The 23,818-nt window shown below is 44.6% G+C and overlaps 1 protein-coding gene across 15 annotated transcripts; it reads right to left on the bottom strand.

Moving 5' to 3' along the window:
• Window positions 1-8,268: 8,268 nt before the first annotated feature.
• Window positions 8,269-22,641, bottom strand: LOC107396710 (transcription factor 20). 15 transcript variants are annotated; one of them, XR_011516826.1, is made up of 6 exons: window positions 22,555-22,641; window positions 14,903-17,445; window positions 12,309-12,402; window positions 8,831-8,893; window positions 8,681-8,750; window positions 8,269-8,483 (listed from the first exon to the last, which is right to left on the bottom strand). XR_011516826.1 is itself a non-coding variant. In XM_015976532.3 (6 exons), exons 2-5 carry the CDS (start codon window positions 17,438-17,440, stop codon window positions 8,718-8,720), a joined length of 2,718 nt encoding a protein of 905 aa, XP_015832018.3. In that variant the 5' UTR covers window positions 17,441-17,445; window positions 22,555-22,641; the 3' UTR covers window positions 8,269-8,483; window positions 8,681-8,717. The 15 variants fall into 15 exon arrangements, 5 of the variants coding, with proteins under 5 accessions (XP_015832018.3, XP_070401483.1, XP_070401480.1 ...); XR_011516832.1 differs by having other exon boundaries at window positions 15,010-17,445; XR_011516829.1 differs by having other exon boundaries at window positions 8,841-8,893; window positions 15,010-17,445.
• Window positions 22,642-23,818: the final 1,177 nt, after the last annotated feature.

The following is a 23,818-nucleotide window of genomic DNA, read 5'->3' as shown; positions in this document are numbered from 1 at the left end:
CTTATCGCACCACGGTAGAAAGCCGGGTGCAGACATTTTTATTGTGATACTTGTTTGGTGATACGTTTTCCTTCAAAGTGTCCTTCCATCAGGTAATACGGCCGTTAGTTTTTTTTCTTTCACTGGAGTGTGATCCTGTTTAACAGTTTTAAACAACATCGTATCTGTTGTACACATTGTTCTAGAAACGTTGGCTAGGTTTGATGATGTGGCGGCCAGCTCCATCTCAGCCAAGCGTGACGTGCGCTGCCTTCTTCAAACAGCTCAGCTCTCTTTCACGGTTCTCATTTAGAAACTCTGAGATCACTTCCCCAATGTTAACGTCTCCAGAAGCTAAATGTAGCAGTTTTGGTCAACTCAGAAGCAAAGTTTGGCAGAACAGATCCTCTCAAAGTCACCAAGTCATGAGTTAGGTAGGGATGCATCTGCACGTCTAACTCGTACTGAATCATCCTAAGCCAGGGGGAGGAAATCCCGGTCCTGGAATGCCGCTATCCAGCATGTTTTAGTTGTTTCCCTGTTCCAACACACCTGATTTTAATCAGTAGGTGATTAACAGGCTTCTGCAGAGCAACCATTCAGTTAGGCGTGTTGGAGCTAAAACATGCTGGATGGCACTCCAGGATCAGGATTGCCTACCCCTGTCCTAAGCTGTCAGGAGCCCAAGCTAGCTACTGTCTAAATTATCATAAAGGAAAATTCAGGAAAAATACCTCAGTAGTTTTCATTAGAAAACATGAAACAAGCAAACCATCCATTTCTTCATGGCTAGGCTTGGTTATGCATTGAGATCCACCAGAAGAGAGGGTTCTGATTGTTAGAATAAATGTTGAAAAACACATCATTTTAGTCTCTAACTATTTAATGGGATAATAACCAACCCTAGTCTAAAAGTTTATAAAATAAAGTTTGTGTAATCCCTGGTGAGGTTTTCAAGCCTGGAGCACCAGTACCCTTTAGAGGTGGGTCTCTCCGTCCTTAGGTCCATTTGAACGGTACTGACAGAAAGGATGAGTACCATCTTAAAGTCCTGCCTAAGTGACCTCTGGAATGCCCTGAATTGTTTTTGTGCTGCTGCTGATATTTACATTCATGAGTGACCACAAAAGTCTGTGTGAATGACTGTTAAGCCAAATGGACAGAGGGATTTATAAAACACCAACCTAGCATGAACTGCGAAGAGGTTTTATGTTTTGCATTGGCAACACCTTGTTGTGGTCTCGGCTGCAGCCGGACCAGCTGCTCTTAGGTCCGGCGGACATAAATAAATATTTGTATTTGTTGAAGCCGAGGCGCTACAACAGGTATGACAACAGTTATAACATACGACACAGACACACTTACTCTTCATGAATATCAGAAAAGAAGGGAAAAATGATTAAATCATACAGAGAAGTGGTTTGTTGCTTTCCCGCCATAAATCTGCATGACTGTGTATGCTAAAAGCGTTGTTGTGCAACCCTGCTCCGTGTTTCCCACGTTCACACGCTGTAGATGTAGAATAGCAGCAAACATGCTTCTTTATCTTGTGTGTCCGTAGCCTCAGCATGAATCTGCCTGAGGAGCAGCGGTGCACCCCTCCCTTAGTGCTTATGCAGATTACTCCATCTTGTGACAATCTCTGACCTCACTGGCAGCCTCCTGACTCAGAACAAAGAGCCGTCCTGATACAGACCCTGGCTTCCAGCTGCCGGTGCCCACATGAGATACATGTGATCTTATGAAGCCAACATGGTGTCATCCCTCCCCGTGTAAAAACCTGGCCCTGCTCTTTTTCCCTTCAGTGCATGTGAATGTTCCCTGTTAGGCCGTCGGTAGGAAAGCTCAGATGTGATCTGATGGTTTTTCAGTTATTTGTATATTTTGTGCTGCATCAATGAGAACCGACGTTATTGGCGGCTTTGTCCGAGCCACCGCTGCCTTTTCTCTTCCTCGTGTCCGAGTCGATTACAGCTGCTCCATAGTCCCATCCATGAAGTGATGTGTTGTAATAAATCGCTGCTGCCAGTTTTACAGAATCCTAATTTTAGTGGAGTTTAGTGAGTAGATGACCACAGAACTAGAACCTGTGTCCACTTTTTCATTGCAATACAACCGTCTTCCTGTAAGCTGAGATTTAGTCAATAAATGAGAATCTGTGTTGGAGTGATCTTTGAGTTCTGACTTTTCTTTGAGCCTGTGTTCTGTTCCTCAGCACCTCACAGATGCAGGTTTGATGCTCAGTATGCAGAAATGTACATTCAGACAGCCCAGCCTCAGATTTCTGGGTCATGTGATCTCTAAGTAGGGCTGCTCGATTATGGCAAAAATAATAATCACGATTTTTGTGACTGAAATTGAGATCACGATTATTTAGGACGATTTTTCAATTTATGATGATTTTATTTGTTTTTATTCAGTCATAAAACTGCTCAGGGCACAATCAGGACAAAAATAAGAAACAAGATGATCACTAAAATAACTCCTGATTCCCAGTATAAAAAGACCAATATACTTATAGCTCATAGTCTATGACCCAAGGGCTATAGACCTTGGTTTAACTCATTTAAGTCTAACCAGTACAGACCCAAATACCAATATCTTGCAAATACTGACAGCAAGAATTATACAGTGGCATTTATAACAAATAAATGCAAATAAATTGATGTTCACAAAATGTTGCATAACATTTATTGAGTCGTGTCAAGGTGCTGTAGGAGCACCGTGTCCTCAGAGAGGTTAGTTATTAGTTATCAGCGTGAGGAACTTATTTCTACCTTATTTATAAACTATTTATTTACAAGTCCATCAGTTAATGTAATAATTGTCCCAACCACAGCTGCACCCCCACCCCCCAACCCGGTCTCACAGCAATCGGGCAAGCTGCACGTGTGTTTAGCGCGCTGCACGCGCACATTTAGCTGTTTTTAGCTGCTCAGGAGTCCGCAGGTGCGGTGTGTGTGTCACTCACTCTGGTTAATCCAACAAGGAGCCGGCTCCGAGAGCTGTCTTTAGCGACCGACACATCACTACATCATTCCCTTTCCTAATGTTGTGAAGAACGGTCCGGAGCTCAGGCGGAGTGTTTAGCTAACCTGCAGGAAATGTCGACGACCGTTATCCAGAAAGTAGCTAAGGGTTACCAGAGATGTTTCTGAGATGTTCGCTAGGTACTTTTAGGATTAAAAAGTCAAGAAGGGGGTCTGAAAAGCTGCTAGAAATAGCGTCAAAGTCGCTAAGTTGGCAACACTGTGGAGGAGCGCTTCATTTGCAACTCAGGGCAGCGCAAGCGGGAGGAGCAAATAATCGGCTTGTTTTGTTTTTTATAATCGTTCAAAACTCAGATCGTAATCGTGATTAAAATTCGATTAATTGAGCAGCCCTATCTCTAAGGATGGCATCCTTCCTAACATGGACCACTGTGCAGCCATCCGTGATGCCCCACCACCACACGATGCTTCCTCTCTGCGTTCCTTCTTGGGGTTAGTCTCCTGGTACAGTAAGTTTCTCCCCAACTTTGCAGTTAGGGTAGGGCCAATGTGAGCTGTACTAAGGGACTCTGCTGACTGGTTTTGCATGGACTGAGGAGGCGGATCAGAGCTAAAACAGATTTTGCTTAACAGTCCAGTGCTTGCTCTTTTTGACCTCTCTCTCCCAACCATCATCATGGATGCCTCAGACTATGGACTGGGTGTTGTTCTGAGCCTACTGTATCCAAATGATACCGAACGACTGGTGGCTTTTGCATCTATGACTCTTACTGCTACAGAACAGAACTACCCCACAGTGGAAAAGGAGGCCCTTGCATGTCTATGGGCTGTGGAAAAGTGGATATCTTACGTATGGGGCCAACGTTTCACTGAACTGATCATCAGGCACTGACTACGCTGCTTGCAACCAAAGGCATTGGCCGCACTGGTCTGCGCGTCTACCGTGATTCACCTACGATTTGGAATACAGACCTGGATCTCAGAACCAGGTTGCAGACTGCTTGTTACGATTTCTACTCGCTGTGCATTCTACTTCTGTGGATGAGCCTGACATGAGGGCATCTGTTGATTCAGCTTTATCTGTGGCTGATTTCACGTCTGCCTGTTCTCAATGCCATGAACTAACACTACTGCGTCCACGGTCTGGAAAAGGCTGGCCAAAGTGGGATATCCAAGAAGGATGTGGACCCTCTCTTACAACCTTACTTCCCCATCAAGGATGAACTTTCTGCATCTCAGGACCTGGTTATGAGGGGTGAGCATCGCTACGTTGTCCCTGTTTCCCTGCGTGCCACTGTAACCCATCTAGCGCATGACACACATCAAGGTGTTGTTCGCACAAAACAAGAGGCTGTGTGATCTCTACTGGTGGCCTCAGATAGATAAAGTGGTTCAGTCGGCTATTGCTTCATGTACTACTTGCCAGATGAATGACAAATCTGCTCGCACTGCTCCTGCTCCTCTCCAGCCTATTGAACTGCCTAAAAGACCGTGGGAGAAAGTGGCTCTAGACACTGTGGGCCCATATGAAACTGCTACATCCTCGTGTAGATATGTTATAACATTAGTGGACTATTACAGTAAATGGCCAGCGGTTGCATTTCCTCGGACTGTAACTGCTGATGTTTATGTTTATTTAGCAGACGCGTTCATCCAAGGCGACTTACAATTTACAACCTATAGGGCATGTTGTGATCTGTGGGGGAAACCAGCATATACGTCGGGACTGTCCTTATGTTCAGGACAAAGAGGGGGAGAGTGTAATGTAAGTTTCAGTGGGCGCACGGGCATAATATCTTGCCCTCTAGTCAGAACCCGAAAACACCACCAGTAGGCAACAAGTTATAAAACAATACACTTTATTACAAGACACAATCATGAAACACACTAATAAACACTATGGCCAAAGTCCCCTATGATAAAACCAGCTGTCCAGCATGAATAAAACAAGCAGCGGTACTTAGCTGTCCCAGATGATGTGATCCCCGTCCCCGGGGTCTGAGCTTCCAACGCCCCGGGGTGTAGCTTGCGAGGACGGCGGGTAAATCCACAGGGTAAGTCCAACTGCCAGAGTCCGTGGTGGCAGATATCGGCGTGCACTTGGCATCCACTATGCCCAGCCCTCGCTATCTAAAGAAGGCAACAAGCCTTCCCTCCTAGCGCTGGAACGCTGTACGCCTGTTTAACTGTCCTCGTCGCTGGCAGCCCTAACTGACTGCGAACAACCCCACCCCCCAAAGTCCGATGCCACAATGACAGGTCAACCACGCACACCTCTCTGTAGACCTGTCACCCTTTTATCCTCCCCGGCCTCGTTATCCATAACGAGGACCAGCTGGTGTCCAATCACCACACCCTCAGAGCCCGGCAGCTTCCGTCTTCTGTCCATCACATTATCTTTTTGATAGACTGCTGGAGGACACGCTAGTTTATGCCTTTAGAAGACTGCTGGAGGACCTGTCGGCTTATACAGGGTATCTGCAGGTTTAACGGAGCCACATTTAAGACTTTTTAAGACCTTTTTTAAGGCCACTTTGACCAAATTGAAGCTCGTTGTCGTCCTCCTCCGCGTATCCGGGTTCCGGTCGCGGGGGCAACATCCCAACTAGGGAGCACCAGACCGTGCTCTCCCCAGCCACCTCCACCAGTTCCTCCGGCAGGACCCCAAGGCGTTCCCGGACCAGATTGGAGATGTAACCTCTCCAACGTGTCCTGGGTCGACCCGGGGGCCTCCTGACGGCAGGACATGCCCAAAACACCTCCCCAGGGAGGCGTCCAGGAGGCATCCTGACCAGATGCCCAAACCACCTCAACTGACTCCTTTCGATCCAGATCCAAATTTAAGCTATTTTTAAAATTAAATTTATGCTACAATTTCCAGCTATTGCCTGGAACCGGTGCTAACCACGTCGCGAACGTGGGATTAGCCATCCAGTTACCATTAAACTTGCACTTCTCCATGGCGCAAGCTCCCACTAGCTTAACCAGCTAATGTGCTCATCTAAAAATAGTCCCCTTTCACAACCAACTGAATGTGTACGGTTCCGCTTACGCCAACATCGTACACAAAAAATACTGAAGACTAACTAGAAGGTCACGAAAATGTCATAGAAATAAAATAATCTAGTTTATTGTGTCTTTGCTAATTTAAGACCTTTGGAAACTGTATTTAAGGATTATTTGTCATTTTTAAGGATTTTCAAGGCCTTAAATTTGGAAAAGTAAATTTAAGACTTTTTAAGGACCCGCGGATACTCTGTTATATCTTTAGTAAACAAATGGAGGATCAAGTTTGCCCACATTTCTGGCATAACTCTTTAGATGAAAGCTGGAGGATGTGTTGGTTTACCCTTTTAGTAGACTGCTGGAGGACATGCTGGTTTTTCCTTTAATAGACTGCTGGAGGACATGCTGGTTTTTCCTTTAGTAGACTGCTGGAGGACATGCTGGTTTTTCCCTTAGTACACTGCTGGAGGAAATGCTGGTTTTCCCTTTAGTAGACTGCTGGAGGACATGCTGGTTTTTCCCTTTTGTAGACTGCTGGAGGACCACATTTCCTCAGTCTGCTGGCTTCCATATTTGTAGTAACTATTATTGCTGCCATTACATCTCCTTTTTTCCCCTAGAATTAACTGGCCATCCTTGTGTTAACACACGCCTGTATACTCCAGATGAGCAGTCCTCTTACTTCTGATCTGCTTTAGGATGTTTGAGCAGACATCAGATGTTTCTGACGGTTTTACTTTTTTTAGGAAATAAAACTGAACCAATTTCGTCTTTTTTCATGCGATATCCTGCTCCGACATTTCTTCTCACATTCTCTTCACTGATGTGTTTTAAACTCAGTCTGTGAGGTATTTTTAGAACAAACCGATTACGGATTCCTTTACTAATAAATGTTTCAAAGAAAGCCAGAAGGTTGAACAAAAATATTTAATTTTGAAAAGTCCTCTGATGCTTAGAGAAGCAAACATGATGGTACAAAAAATGTGCCGTAAGAGACGTTGGCACTGGTTACAAATACCACTGAGGCAGACGAAGGAATGCAGGTTTTGGTGTTAACACGAAAGGCTCAGCATCCGAGGAGATCGCCTAAAATGAATCACAACAAACAAAAGCAATGTCTGAGATTTAGCCCTGAGTTGAATACGCCGAGTCGTCTCAAAATGAAAAATTCATAAGATTTCTGGGTCTGTATTTGGTAGAAGTTGTTGTGAAACAGCTGGCTGACACACCGGCTCATAAAAAACTAGCAGAAACAAAATGGCACGGTAAAAGCTGTTCTTGTGTTTAAGTGCTTCCAGCTGAAGTTCTGATGCTGTCCTGTTAGGACTGGTTCAGTGCTGCCCCATCAGTCCTGAGGGTAAAGATGTCGTCTAAAACCAACAGGCTTAGAAACCAGGAGCTAAGCTCACCACACTTCCAGTGTGTGTGTGTTTGTGTGTGTGGTGAACAAACACACCTGAAATAAAATAGTGCACACAAGCTGCCTCCAATCAGAATGAACCAAATACCTCCCGGGAGTGATTTAAAGGCAGTGCAGGCGAACGCCACATCGGCACATTCAAACGTGGAAGGTGAAGAAAACACTTTTCATTCCGACGGTGGAGAGGCTGGAGCAGGAAAACACGCAGCCACACAAAGTGCTTCCTGTTCAATACATTCAAACACATATCGATGACACATCAATGTAAAACAAGAGCCACGAGGGGGAGGGGCTTGACATTAATAATTACCAGCTAACCTCATCATTCCTATAAAATGTGGCAACCAATACAGGTAATTATGTACAAGTTACTCAGAAACACTGTCAGAGAGCCCAAACATCCTTTAAGTGTTGCCCTGGAAACAAAAAGGTAATGCCCTGGATCGGGAGGGGATCCAGCATGTTTTTGCAGTTTCTCTGCTCCAACACACCTCATCAAGCTCTGCAGAAGCCTGTAGATCACCTGCTAGTTAAAACCAGGTGTACTGGAGCAGAAACACCTAAAACATGCTGGATGGGGGACATCTAGGACCAGCATTGCCCTAGATGACAGTATAAAGTGCTGCCTGGGACAAAGCAGTTGGGCCGTTCCCTCTGAGCAGCAGCTCCACTGAACTAAACCTCTTTCTGCCCCAACTTGTAGTAAAACGAGAGAAAAGTTCACCTGCTTCACCAATAACTTAAAAAACAAAACACACTCACAGTTGAAAACTGCTAAATTCAATAAGAGTTCAGAAATAAATAAACCCAATATTATCAAATATTCAGAAAATTAAATATCTTTGATTGTTATTCATAATCATCAGAGACAACAAAACAGTTCTGTATAAATATTGAGGAAAATTCAGCGTATTTTCCTTTCCCAGCCTAGAGGTGGCACCAGAGATGAGGAGCCAGCAGCTCTTCTGGTCTCAGTGCAGATGAAGAGCAGAAGTCTGTCAGCCAGAAGCACACTGGTCCACTGTCACCATGGTAACTGCAGCCAGAAAGGGAGGAGCACCTCGGAGGGCAATGCATGTCGGTCTCTGCTGAAACAACAGAAAGTTATCATGAATGTCTGATTAAAACAGAACCATGCAAACAGAAATGATTTACTCTAAAGAAAATTCTCTTTCAGGAGCCAGAAACACTTTTCTTCTGTTGCGTCTCCAAATGGAGCAGTGGGAGGGTCAGACACCGACGGCTTGGTGATATTTTCACTGTGTGATGGTGAAGGCGCACCAACCTGAGGGGGTTTGTGTAAACTGTCAGCGGTCACCACGTCAGCTCCCTGGAGGAGTTTGCAAGGTCTTGTTCTGAGAAAACACAAAATAAATCAAGTCAGCATCTGTCTTCTCAGCTCGTTTCCTTGTCTTTCTTCTTCTGGAGCACTCACAGCTGCTCACCTTGTGCTTCTTACACTTCATGGAGAAGTTTTCCTCCACCAGAACACAGTCTGCTGAAACAAAACCAGAACAGTTAGAGATGTCACACACTGATCCATCTGAAAGGTTCAAACACAGGCTCAGAGGAAACCAGGGATGCATAGGGACGGGTACCTTTGACATTTGTATCGATTCAGTACTAATTCCCGGTACCTAGGAATCAATACCGGTACTTAACGGTACCAATTTTGGATACTTTTGAGTGTTTAATATTTTAACTCTCTTTTATGATGAAATATATATTTTTCTCAATATATAACCATATTTGATAAATATCACGATAAATAACATACAACTGTTTGTATTTTAACATTGTCCTTGTAGTTTTATAAGCTGATAATTAAACTGAAGCAAACATCTTTACTGTGAACTAAATTTACTGTATCTTCATTCCTTTTGCCGTCCTTGTTCATTTGATTTTTTCTACTGGGAAGTTAGAATTTCCAAGGAGAAACCGAACGCACCATTAGCTGATAACAACGGTGGCAATGGAAGCTAACATATCAAGCTAACGTTATCTTAAACAGTTTATTTAGCTGCTGGAGCAGATTTAAACGATGATGCCTCACACTTAGATCGTTGTCGCTGGTTTCATCTTTACCCAATCACCCGTCGCACTTAGTAAAGTGAAGCCAAACTTTAGAGCGCGTTCATGTTCTTCTAGTCGGAAATTCGGAGTTCCGAGGAGAAAACGAACGCACCATTAGCGGAAGGGAAGCTAACATATCAAGCTAACGTTATCTTAAACATTTTATTTACCTACTGGAGCAGATTAAGATGAGGATGTCTCACTTAGATCGTTGTCGCTGGTTTCATCATCACCCAGTTACCCATCACATTTAGTGAAGTGGACCCAAGCTTTAGCGTGTGTTCTTTCTACCATGCTGCTCTGTTCACAACTCGCTCGCAGCGACCGACGACATAACGCTCTTGCGCATGCGCAGCTGTCTAGGCAAGTTCTCGTTAAGAAGGACGGGTACCGAAACGAGGCACCGTTTCAAATGATGTGAATCGGTGCTCAGTCGGTACCTTAAAAAGTACCGAATTTGGTACCCAATGCTAGGGATGCACACACACAGTATTATTGTAGCGAGAGATCAACCAACCAGCACTAAAGTATTAAGCCAAGTTTATACTCCTGCATCGGTACGGAGACGCCATTATCCGTGCTTGCGAGCCTGCTGGAGAGCCCTAAACACCTGTCGAACGAGACAGAGAGCACAAGCTTGTGATTGGTCAGGACGGTGCTTTTGTCAACAGCACCGCCATTGCGCTCTCAAAAACAAAGATATGTAGCGGCAGAGCAGATTGAAGAATACCTCGCGGAAAAAGTCTAAAAAGTATGAACGCTTATTCGCCCGTGACTGGAGAAGTGGAAATATACGCAGCAGGCGTTTCATTTGTGGGCGGAAGTGACGGAAACGTGGGTTTAGAGGTGGCGAGATAGATATGTACCAACTAGCGAGAAAAGCTATTTTTGATCTTTTTCTGCAGCGGTCTTAGTGCTTTTCGGTGCACCGCTGCTGATACAGCGCCCCTATAGTGGTGCAACGTTTCCACTGCAGTTAAAATAACATCCATATAGCTGGGGGCAGAGTGAAATCAGGCTGGGGGGGGGGGGGGGGGGGGGCACTAAATTAGCTGGAGGCGGCCGCCACGCTAATTTGAATGCAGGAAAACCCTGACAACATAGATCAGCCATACACCAGCCATCAAACCCAGCTGGTCCAGAGGAAAAGGATAAACCTCCAATCTTTTTGATATTGCCAACAATAAAACACAGCAAGCATCATTTTACCTGCAGTTATTCACTAGAGGAAAAAACTACTTCTATTAAATCAGGAAAGCAGGTAGAAATGTTTCTGATAGTACATTTTATTAAATATATTTATTATTACAGCAGCTCAAACTATTTAGGTTTTTTTTCACATTTAGCTTGTATTGTATTTAAAGTGGGCGTCCATGGGTGGAGACTTATTTCAACCAGACTTCCTGTTAGAAAAGACCTGGGAGGACAGAGAGCAGCACTGAAGCAATGATTGGCTGTAGGGCTGCTGCGATTAGTCGACTCGCCACAACAACATCGACAAACAAAATAGTCTACTGTTAAGTTGTTGATGATCCCCTGACTGCTGACGTGTGGACCAGCCGTGCTACAGAGGCGTACCTTGGTGTGTCCCGCTATTTCCTGAGTTAACATTGCCACCATGCCTCTTGTGAACACAAGTCATTTTTGTGTACATTTTTGGTTTTAGGTGCCTACCTCTATCTGACTGTAGCAAGTGGCATTAACAGGTTACAAGTTGATTAAAGTTGTTTGATACGCCATCATCTTGTCTTTATTAGACGGCACATAGCTGTTCACACGTCAGACTAGAAGCTAATGATGGTGTGTTAGAGCATCCTGGTGCAATAAGCTAAACTTTTATGAATGACACGATTGGTCGACTACTATATAGTAATTTGTGGCAGCCCTAATTGGCAACACCCCCCCAACCCGACTCCGAGCACCAACGTGTCGTTATCGGCAGTTGGGTGGTTAAGTCAGGTGGAGGTGCGGAGAGACTCAGCAGGAGTCCAGTGCAGTGCAGCCATGTAGTACGGTGCAGCCGTCACCCTGCAGCTACAGCCATCAGCTGTGGCTGATTCTACATTAGCGTGGAGCAGAGTTTTTACCTGAAGATGGAGATATGATGGTTTGGGCTGAAATATTAACCTTAAAGTTGCACTAAACTGCCAAAATAACAATTACACATGTGTACAGCTCTATTTGACACTCATCTATACAGGTTATTAGCAAAAATAAGTGAAACTAGGCGTTACTTGCTCTTTAAAATATCTTCATCTTCATGAGAATTTAGTGTTGCATTGCTTGGAAAAATAATACTAACATTTATTTGAAAGGTTTAGCTTTTTTTTTTTTAACTCATTCACTACCATTGACGACTAAAGTCGTCCTTTGCATGTTTTTACTGTGTGGGCGGCGGACGAGCCCCCGCACCGTGAGAACAAACATCTCAGCTCTGAAGCCGATCTTCATCTGCATACGTCACACGTCACATGATCAGGAAGCAGAACATCCATGTGTTAGGAGATCCTTTTGGGCCGCTGCAGAAAAAATGTGAGGCGCGAACCGGAAAAGCTTCTGCCGATCACAATTCAGCAACGGATTATGAAAGAACGGATAACGCTCGAAACGCGCGGATTCTTCCTGATGTAAGAGGTGAGTCTCCGCTTTGTTTTGGTGTCGACATCATCCTAGCGCGCAACGTTCTGTGACTCTTAAAACAACAGTAAAACAACTGAGAAACGCTGGCAGCGAAGGGCTTTACCGACCAGGAAACGGCTGGCAGTGAATGGGTAAAATCCCCCCCCCCCCACACACACACACTTTTTCAGTTTCTGGCTAATTCCCTGATCAGCACTCACCTGACTCCAGAGCACACCTGTAGTGGTATTTGTTGGCACAGCCTTTGAAGAAGCAGCCCAGGGAAGCACCTGGCTCGTGACACGCTGAACATGTCTAGAAAACATGAAAACATCAGCTCATCTTTACCATCGCAGCATTTCCTGCTTTTGTAAATTCAAAACAAGAACTCAAACCTTCCTCAGACAGAAGGATAATGGATAAAACAGCTTTCAGTGGTTGGTTGTGTGTGTTCATTTTTAGTTGGACCTGATGTGCCAGCAACCAATAGCAAACACACTGAGACCTAATTAAGACACTGTTAGCAGTTTCCAACAAGAAAATGTGCCCAACGTTTTCACAAACATCAACATTTGTTCAAAGTTCACATTTAATGGAGACTACAGGTGCTGATGTTGGTCAGCAGGTGGCAGAGTTGAGCTGTTTAAAGGGAGACTGACATTTACCAGTATACTTTTCTATAGAAATCCCTGAAAGAGGCCCATTTGGAATGAGACATTTTCTATTTAGGCGTGGTGGGGCAGGTTAGGGCTGGGTGACATGGCCTCAAATCAATATCACAGTATGTACACCTGGTATGTCCTGTTCACCTATTCACCTAAAAACGATAAATGACGATTACTACCCGTACGCGCAAAAACAAAAGCTGTGCACTAGACGGGGCTGTGGCAGCATTAATGCTCTAGGGCCAGTTTGATTGATGGTACTATTCCCCTGATCTGCTCATTGCAATAATTTTTTATTTCTACTCTTTAAACCTTCCAACTGAGTACTAAGATGTTAAGACTGAGTGAACAACTGGGAAGTGAAATAAAACTGCAACTGCAAACACGAAAGTATTTAAAGTGCAAGTCACCCCCTACCGGAGTCTTACTCCACTCTCACTTCATGTTTGAAAAATGCAACAAATGCTGTTGCCTGGCAGACCGAGAGGGCGGAGCCGCTAACAAATATACACACACAGGCTCACAACAGCATTGTGACATCATAATGTACCAACTAACATCATTGTGTACCTTTTAGCCAATAGCGGTGGCAGATTTAAATTCAAATGTAGTGCGGAATTTTTACCTGACGACGGCACAGCATTGACAGTTTTAGGCAGAAAATTTACATTTGAACTAAGATGCACTAAAGTATCAAATTAGTGACTACACGTGTCTACAGCATGACTAGACACTCATTTATATAGTTTATCAGCAAAAATAAGTTGATTTGGGTGTGACTTGCTCTTTAAGATACAACCTCTTATATTCTAAATCAGGATTTTACTGCATCACGTGTGTGGAGGTTAAAGCTGAGGCATGTTCCCTATATAAGCCCGTGTGTTTTGCCCTTTTTCTGCAATCTTTAACTGCTGTGAGATTTGCCTTCAGAAAGATGAGAGCATGCTTGCAGTGTGGAATGTGACTACATCATTTCAATAACTCTTCTGTGAAAATTTGGAATGAAATGCAACTGTATTAAAACCTTGTTTCAGTCACCAACAGCAAGCTGCAGCTAACCCGAATATACTGCAACCCAGACCTCTGGGGCTCCATATTCATTAGTACTAGAAAGACCATTTCACTGAATAGGATGGATAGAGGCATGTTTTTGTTGAATGCTGCCTTTAACATTGGCTTCAGAGGACTAAAAGTTCAGCAGGCATTCTATCTGCACTAAAAGCATCATAGCATAAATGTAATTATAGATCTGACCTCTAAAACATTCTCACTTTCTTACAATGATTAACATAAAGGCCTCTCTTTGTCTAGTTCATCTCTGTTCTCTGAAATCTTAACCAAAAACATAATTATTAAAACAAAGTAGAAGAAAATGCTTTCAATGTTAAACTTGAGTTTGAAAACTTCTAGAAAACGTTTCATATTTCATCCCGTTGTCATGCTTGGAGCCTTGCTGCTGATTTAGAGTAAATATTGATTTTCTGCAGTTAGAACGGACGCAAATAATGTAAACAGAAATGTTTAGGAAGCTTTCCACAACGGCTAAAGAGTTATTTTATACTCCAGAACACATTTCAGCCAGTTATGCTAATTAAAGCAGGAAATCCAGTTTTCTGAAGTCAGGCGCCACCATCTAGAGGCTGACAGATGTATCACACCTTAAACCTCTCTTCCACTGGACTCATGCGAAACGGCAGCGAAACATTCTTTGCTGCAGCTCATCACTGTAATAGTGAACGGTTTCCTTTCCACTGGCAGCCATGTTTTGGACGCATCCCAGGTTTCATTACGTTGCAAGTTTATTTTTTATACGCTAAGCTTCCAAAACACGTCAAACTCCGCAGTTTAGATCGGGCCAGACAGGAAGTCAAACATGGAAGCAGTGTAAACTTTCAAAATAAAAGTCATGTGCAGATTAACGTACACATTTTCTGTGAAACAGTGTTTCTGAAATTCCAGCGCCACGCCGGGCTACAAGATTAGAAAAAACTGCCGCTGTTACATCGCATGCTGCTTTCACGTCCAGAGCAAAGGAGGCTTTCATATATGGATTTCTGAAAAATCTTACATAATTCCTAAATGAGGGAAAAGTCTGGATTGTAGATTTAATCTTGGCCACATCTACAAGTGTGATTAGTGGGCAGCCTTACTATCTCCTGAGCCACTTTGACAGCCTCCTCCAATCCGTAGACCTTTCCCTTCACGAGGAACACCCCTGTTGACCAGATGCCACAGTCCTCATGGAGCCAGTACTCACAAGGTTCCAGAGGCAGCACAGGTGGGCTGTACCAGTCCTCCACTTCCACAGGACCAGTGTCAGACCGAGTCCGCTTAGCTGCAGGACTGCCGGCTCGGTTTCCAGCCCACTTGTGGCTCCCTAGGAGGCCCCTCTGCTTTAGTAGAGCTCCCTTAATGAGGGTCCACGGCCTGACCCTCACACTGCTGGATGAGGAGTCAGAATCACTGTAATCACCCTCGTCCTCTTTAATCCCCGATGTTGCGGCGGTGGCTTTGGGGCTCAGCCGGTACCCCTCAGGGTAGTAGGGTCCATGCAGGTCCCCTAAGTCCATGGCATTGGCCGACCTGCCGCAAAGGCAACAAACAAGAGGCCGCTGATGCCGGCTGTGCATAGACAACCAGCCCAACTGCAAACAGGAAGTGCTGGGTACAGTTGCAGAAATAAAAGTGCTGGTGTGTTGCAGCTGGCCGTTCTTGTGCTGCACCTTGACCACCTCAGCATGGTTGATGACCGTGCACAAAGATGGAGAAGACTGCTGATGCTGGACACGGATAAACGGAGAGAAGCCGTCTGGCTTGAGGTGCCTCTTCTCCTTGTAGTTGACATACTTGAGCCTGATCTCAGGTTCTTTAGGGGAGAACATGGAGGATGGCGGACTTATTTTGCGCTTCTTTCTCCGTCGTTTAGAGGCTTGGGCCTTCTTCGTCTTGGTACCAGGAGGCTTGCTTTGAGATTTGTTTGGGCTGTTCTTTGGAAGTTTGGTTTGTGGTGGTGGGGGAGGAAACCTAGACACACCGTTTTCCACCGAGGGTTCCGGCTGGGGGGGCGGATCTGGGTTCTTCGTAGAGTTCTTGGTCACAGCAAAATGAGGATTTGACAGTGACGGGAGTTTCCTTTTGGACTTTGTGGCGCTGGTCTGTGGTGGGTTCACCACTTCTCTCTTTGACTTCTTGGGGCGTTTAGGCGGCTTGCTGCTGGGAGACTTGTTCTTGAGTTTAGAAACTGTGGCGGAGGCTTTGCAGCCATCAGCCTTATTGCTATTTTTATCTTTTCTCGCCTTACCTAATGTTCTGTTGGTCGTTTTTGCTTTTCCTCTCCGCTGCTGCACAGATAAAGGCTCGCTCCTCTTAAGACTGTTTATGGTAGAAATTTGAGTTTCAGATCTGGAGACATTAGTTCGTTTATTGGCGAGTATACGTCCTGATACTTTATACCTGCTTGAGTTAATATTCATGACTATAGCCTCCAGGCGGGTTCCTCTACCAGAACGCACTGGTAGCTTCCGTTCTGTTAGAGTTCTCTCTAGTGCGTTTGCACTTCCATTCATTTTAGGAGCAACACCGTTGGGTTCGTTTTCCGAAACATCCGACATAAGGGTGTCGTCTGTTGAGTAACTCAAAGGTTCCAGCGAGTACGTTTGATGTTGGGTTTGTTGTCTACTCTTGTTACTTAGGTCTAAACGTCTAGAGCCAAGGATGTTACCGGAACCTGGCACAGTTTCTGAGCTGAAGGTCTTCTCTGGATAAGAGCTGGTTGAGCAAGGCGTCTGAGGCAGCAGGAACACATCCTCCACATCATCCAGTGAGGTAGCAGATGGGGAAACGGGGTCCTCCAGAGGACTCGGATACTCCTCGCTCAGCAAACACAAAGCTGTGGTACCGGTTCTGTCTGAGACCACCACCACATCCTGGTTTTTCGAGAGAACATCAGAGCTCCTGACAAGAGAAGTCTCTCGTGATGAATCCCGTTGTGCTGCTGCACCTGACCAGCAGTCACCATTTTCCAACCCATTCCTTTTTCCTGTAGGAAGCCCATGCTCCTCTCCATGATTTAGGGGCTCTCCTGAAAACTCATCGCTGGAACCTGCACCTCTGTTAGCATCACCGTTCCACTGATCAGGCTCCTGAACAAGGGACCCCCCAGCATTGTTCTCTGGTTCCTCCTGAGCCAGAGAAAAAGATAGAAATTTTTCAGTCGGAGTGGCCAGGTTCATGGGCTCCTCTGCCTGCTCCATGTAATGCCGGTCAAGTGCATAGCTAGTCTCCTCAAGACAGTCGTGCGAGTCGTTATGAGGGTGGAGGGAAAACGTGCCGATAGGTGACCCACTGCAGCAAAGCAGCTGCTGAGATCGGGAGTCACCAGTGGAGAGGACATGAGGCCTGCTCATGTGGGACAGAGTCTGGTGGGATAAGGCATTGTCTGGTTGAATTTGAGCTCCTGGTTGCACCACGGCGCCCAGCGAGCCAGTCTCTGAGAAATGTAATCCAGGGCTGGTCACTCCAGAGCTTGTGAGCCAGCCAGGGCTTTGGATTATCTGTAAGGCATTGTCGGGAGCGGAGGGGAGGACACACTCCTCCTCTCTCCTGCTCAGGTCAATCACAACAGGCACGCTGGAGGTGGCAACATCCTGAGGCTGTAAATCATCTACGTTCCCAGGGGGCTGCTCCATAACATCTGGAAATAATAGAGAAGAGAAAAAAATTGGTTTTAATTATATTTCACTATTAGACCTTTGACCGCCACTGAGAGCTGCTTTCTGAAAAGATGAGTGAGATACATCAGGGCTCTAGAGGGCGACAGTTTGCAAATGTACCCGATTTCTCATTAGTGCACTTGAAAACATCTCAGGGCCACTGCTACCAAGAAGATTAGCACTGTGCTTCAACAACACTCAATAGGGAACAAAAAGCCCTTTCCACACTAGCCCAGCCCGGCCAGTTGGATTACACACATATCCTTCCCCATATCCTTAGGAATGTGGATGTAACTGAGCATGTGGCCAGTCTCAAAACCTGAACTCGCTTTGTCCACACAGGGTCGCGGTTGGTGCCTATCTCCAGCTGTCAATGGGCAAGTAGGCGGGGTACACCCTGGACAGAGAGCCAGTCCATCGCAGGGCAACACAGACACACAGGACAATCGCACACACACACACACACACACACACACACACACACACACACACACACACACACACACACACACACACACACACACACACACACACACACACACACACACACACACACACACACCTAATGACAGTTGAGACGGACCAGTTAACCTAACAGTCATGTTATTGGACTGTGGGAGGAAGCCGGAGAACCCGGAGAGAACCCACGCATGCACAGGGAGAACATGCAAACTCCATGAAGAAAGATCCCAGGCCGGGAAGCGAACCCAGGCAAGGCAACAGCTCTAACCACTGCCCCACTGCGCAGCCTGGTGCAAATATATCACTGATATCATGAGCACATCTCTGAGCACTTAGGCGGGGCAAAAGATTTGCAGTAAGAAAAAAGGCAACCGTCTTTGGAGACTGATTCTGATTTTGCATCCTGCTCTGCTCTGCGCGTGTGCGTGTGTGTGTGTGTGTGTGTGTGTGTGTGTGTGTGTGTGTGTGTGTGTGTTCACAGCAGAAAGAGATTGCTTTTGGCTCCTCCTCAGTAACCAGAATGATGAACAGAGCATGCAGGAAGGCCCGCTAGCTGATTCTATTAGCCAATTGGAGGCGCCCCCTAGCGGCAACTCTTTCGAAAGAGGTTAGCAGTTTCGTTACTATTTTCATGTTTCTTACTACCTAAATGTCTTCCAACATGTTAAGGTTGTAAAGTCGTATATCCAGCAGTTATCTAGTGTGACATCAGACAGGCGCAGGACGTCGAGCCGGCCAGAAGGAAACATGGCGTCTAATACGGCGTCCCCCAAAGACATTAGACCAGCGTTGGTTAAAGCTGCCAATATTTTTCAACTATTGGACATAATTTTAATTCTTTTTCAACAACATTTCAATGGATACTTCCATAGACTAAAGGTAAAACCTACACATTTGAAATCTGAATGTGCTTTTTCGCTGATACCCAAGACCCTTTGCTTTCCTCTCATTTTTATTCTCACCCCAGAGAATAATGTTTGGTTGCGTGTGTGTGTGTGTGCGCGTGTGTGTGTGTTCATGGGTCTGCAACTCTAATAATGTAGCTGAAAGTCACCATGCTGGACAGGGTCCCATTTCCCCATCTCCAACACGTTCTGACACCTGCTTAAATTTTCCACATTTTCTCATCAAAATTTTCTTTCATTAGTCCGGATATTAGCTTAGCCTCCACATCACTGCAGCTACCTACACAAACGGGGTGCTGTGGATTTTCTTTTCACTTGTAGAGTTTATTCAGTCTTAGTTAGACGTGAACATTATTAACGTGTTTTTTCCCCCCGGTCCCCACTTGAAACGGAATTAAAACACGTAAACATAAGTATGAGTTGTGGCTTTGCGACCGAGTAACCCAACGCAATTAATATCGTTTCTACTTTCAGACCCAACAGAAACCAGTTCAACCCTTAAAGGCCCCATTGAAATCATGATGGAAAAAATGTGACTCTTTAGCGCCATGCAGTTCAGAGAAAGTATTGCAGCTACGGTAGCCCACTCACTTGCAGATAGTATAATCAATCTCCAATCTGTCCAGTCTAACCCACACAACGCTTAAAACTACCAACTCAAACACTTAAAACTTAGCCACCCACTAATCGTGGCTCATGGCTGGCGTGGTGGAGATGGGCGTCACAAGCTACTTGTTAGCCACAGCTAGAGCAGGGGAGACGCTGTGTATGCTATGCGTGAACTCCCACAGATTACCAGCAAAAGGAGACCAAAATCCAAAGTTAATGTTTAAGAAGAAGCCCTCAGAGTCGGAGAAGCATGTCATCTCTGTAACGAGTGGACAACTAAATCGCTGTTAGCTGTTAGTTAAGTGTTGTGGAGATGAAGTAAACAATGCTGATTTAGCCACTGGCTAGCAGAGGAGCGCTGGGGCGTGTTGGGAGAGATGGCAGGCTGCAGAAAGAGAGGAGACTTGAGTAGGAGGACTTTGGAACGGACACGTTGGGACCGGATCGGGAGTTCTGGTGTTAACAAAAGATGAATGAACAACTTGAGGTGAGTTTGGGAGTCAGAGACACTAATCGGAGGCTGGCGTCCATCTAATAGCGGGTGGGGATCTGAAGATATGTGGCTTCCTTGTGTTGGACATGATGACGAACTGACAATTTTTATGTGTCTTTTGATTTAATTATTTATTATTCAAACTAACAATTAGAGCAACGATGTAGCTATTCTTTTCTATTTCTTAGTTGAATTAGCAGACTTCATGATTCCAGGGCGCACTGCTGCCCTCTGCTGGTTCTTTCAGGTTGTTACAGTCATAGTCCAAACGGTAACGTGGAGCTTGTATGTCCCTAAACAGCTACTGTATTTTAAGATGGTGGATGTCCATGGAGGGCAGTGTTGCCAACTCGGCGACTTTGTCACTGTTCCTAACGACTTTTTGACCCCCCTCAACGACTTTTTTTTCCAAAAAGCGCCTAGCGACAAACTTAGCGACATTTCTCAGGACCCGTTGCTTTCTGTAGAACTTTCATGTAGATATTCCCTACAGATTAGCAACAAAGAAACCGTTTGCACTCTGAACCGTTCTTCCGGGAGTAAGGAAAGAGAACGATAATCTGCGCATGTGCACGAGGACTGACCAATCATAAACCGTTTTCGGCCGGTCTGATTCGCTGAAGCTGCAGAGCTGGAGACCGCCGATTTACGTCTGCTGCTTTCATATTGCTGCAGGCTCACGCTTCTACTAGAGACGGCGCGGGCGTCAACCTGCCATCTCTGGTTCTGCAGCCGTCAGACACTTTGGTTTTTCCTGCATTTGGCAAATAAAGTCATCGGGAGTTTCAACTACCGTCCCGTTTACACACGCAGCTCTGTGGCTCATCTGAATTTCCTTCAGTGACACAGGGATGGTTATACTATGAGACACCCGCTCCCTTTTGCTCGGAGCGCCGTTATTATCACGATGGAGAGAATACACAACAGAGAAGTTGAGAAACTATGAGGTGTAAAAAAACAGCTTTTTAGGAAAATGTCTGTGAGAATGAGGAGAGAAGGAGGTCTGAGTTATATCCTACAACAGAACTGTTTGGATCACCACACCATATCTGTTTTAATGCCACTTTATTGGTAGTTTTGGAATTTATTGTACATATCAAAGCAATTTGGGCCATTTTAATCATACTAATTAATAACTTTAACATATAACATAGTATTTATTTTCCTCCCTTTTAGTCCTATTATATATATATATATATATATATATATATATATATATATATATATATATATATATATATATATATATATATTAGATGCCATAGGGAAAACGAACACTAATGTGGCGTGATGACGTCATCAATATGTAAATAAGCACGTGACGTCATCTGGCGACATCTAGTGACTTTTGGGGGGAACTTCAGCTACTTTCAGTCAAAAACAGTTGGCAACACTGATGGAGGGCTGCGCAGTGGCGCAGCAGTTAGAGCTGTTGCCTTGCAGCAAGAAGGTCCTGGGTTCACTTCCCAGCCTGGGATCTTTCTGCATGGAGTTTGCGTGTTCTCCCTGTGCATAGGTGGGCTCTCTCCGGTTACCCCGGCTTCTTCCCACAGTCCAAAGCTTATGTATTTAAAAATACAGTTTATGTATTTAAAAATGTGTAATTTCAAGTTGAGAGGCATTTTAGAATTGATGTTGGTGAGAAATATTAGTGAAAAAGAACAAGTTTGTGAACTGGAAACAGGATTTGATAGTAAACAGGTAAAAATATTACACACTGGGGCTTTAAACTCACCCCACTGTCACTTGCTTGTTAACTGACGTGTACTTGATTTTCACTCCTGCTATGAAGAACATAGCAAGAGTTAACTATGAAGTAGCGGTTTGGCTGTGTTTAAAATACCGTAAAGTTATTGCGGGTCAAAAGGAAAACTTTGTTATTTTCATTGGGTAACATGTTAAACAGAACACCGGCTAACTTTTCACTACCAGCTCTGACAGGTCAGGTTAGCTAGTTAGCTTAGCCACCGCGAACAGGCCCGGCCGGCTTAAATGCGGTGTCGTTCCCTCACACCTATCCTCATCATGTTTTTAATAATTTAAATGAGTTATAACTACAGTTAAAATGTATTACACCAAAGTACGTGTCCTGCAAACTTCCACCAAAGGGTAACAACCACTCGTGGTTTCGGGGATGTCTTTTTTCAAATTTACAGTCTACTTCCAACCTACTTAGTTTGTTTGTGGCTAATCGCCAACTAGTGAGAATCGTTACAGGAACAACGACCAACAGTTTCTAAAATTACTTTATTTACTTAAAATTGTCCCCATCATGATATTAAAATATGCCGAATTTACAAACAGAACTTAAGAACTCTAAATAAATTTTGTTAGCTTATTAAGCAAAAAGCTAGAATTTATTAAACCGCTGACAGCAGCTGAACACTTCGTGGAGCTCCGCTTACGCATCGGGGCAAGGCCCGGCTGGATGGAACAAAGACGGTACGGAGGAAAAGCTCTGCGCTCTGCTGGTGAACCAAACTTACCGGGACGGGACAGCTGCTTTTTAACCCCCAGTTATGACTCAGTCTTTCCCCGCATCTCATTCAACAACAAGCCCTCATTTCTCATGGAGCTCACTAAAAGTGTAAGGAAAGCCTAATTATTAAATATCCACTCACTTTTCAGGAACACACTACTTCGATACCAGCATGACTAGTCCCAGCGCGCAACACAGGCGCCGCTGACTTCCGGAAGCACTTTCAAAGTAAAAGACCCGGGCTTATAAAAAAACAAACGAATTGCCATGTTTGATTAGATGTCTTCGTGTTTTTACTGAAATTAATGGAATAAATTACAAAAAAAAATCATATAAATGTTTTAAAACACACAAGTATCTACTATCTTCTTTGAAAGAAAATATGATTTATCATTCAGTAAATAAAGTATATTAATAGTATATTTCAGTAAAAATAGTAAAACATCTGTGCTGTGACCTTTCAGAGTGGAGCATGTTATTCCCATGTGTGTGGGTTTTCCTTGAGTACTCTGGTTTAGTCCCACAGACCAAATACATGCATGTCAGATTAAACTGTAGTCACTTTGAGTAAAGGTGTTTACAAAATGCATAAATATAAACAAGTGAGGTCACTTTGATAATGTTACTGCGGCCGTTCTCAGGACGCATATGTCTGGAGCGCATCAACGATCAGAGCTTTGCACCTCTCATCTCAAAATAATCCCAGATAGTCCACATAGATAATTTAATATAAGCGGTACCAGGATAGTTTTCGAGCTAAAAAATAGTCTACAGTCCATCTTCCCTAATGTGTTTGTGGCCCTATGGATTTTTCTAACTCTACCAGTTACAAATTGTGAAGGGGAACGATTTTCACAAATGACAAGAATAAAAAATGACCTGAGAACAACACAAACTCAACAGCGCCTCAGTGCACTGTCACTGATGGCTATTGAATCTCAGCTTGTCAGGAATCTGGACTTTGATGACATCTTAAATGAATTTACTAATAGAAAGCAGTTTTTCTGAAGGCAAGAGAGGAGACCAACAAGAGGAGACAAAAAGAGGAGTAAGGAGACAGGAGTCAAGAGGAGGAAGGAGACAGGAGACAAGAGGAGGAAGGAAACAGGAGTCAAGAGGAGGAAGGAGACAGGAGACACAACAGGAAAATCATCAGGTATGAGTGTTTGTGATTAGGTTACAAAGCTATTTGACCTGGAGGTAAATGCTTTTGCATCAACATAAGTAAGCGATTTTTAATATTGACAATGCTATGAAATGTCTAAAAAGTGCTACTGGGTGACAGTAATATAGGAGGAGGCCGGGTGGGGTGGGGGTGGGGCCCTAAGCACATTGTGCCCAGGGGCCCCTGTAATGATAATCTGGCCCTGCACTCAACCATGTATTTCTGGCTAAAATCACCCAAA

This window comes from Nothobranchius furzeri, chromosome 16 (assembly GCF_043380555.1).
Source record: "Nothobranchius furzeri strain GRZ-AD chromosome 16, NfurGRZ-RIMD1, whole genome shotgun sequence".
In the NCBI taxonomy this organism is placed as follows: Eukaryota; Metazoa; Chordata; class Actinopteri; order Cyprinodontiformes; family Nothobranchiidae; genus Nothobranchius; species Nothobranchius furzeri.
Note: the sequence above shows the minus strand (reverse complement) of the source record. Positions and strands in the feature narration are given on the sequence as shown.

Coding starts and splice junctions, on each gene's coding strand:
- LOC107396710 (XM_015976532.3), bottom strand. CDS start 17,440: ATGGAGCAGCCCCCTGGGAACGTAGATGATTTACAGCCTCAGGATGTT. Junction 8,894..12,308: donor CAGGTGTGCTCTGGAGTCAG/GTGAGTGCTGAT, acceptor GTTTTGTTTCAG/CAGACTGTGTTCTGGTGGAG. Junction 8,751..8,840: donor TGAAGTGTAAGAAGCACAAG/GTGAGCAGCTGT, acceptor GTGTTTTCTCAG/AACAAGACCTTGCAAACTCC.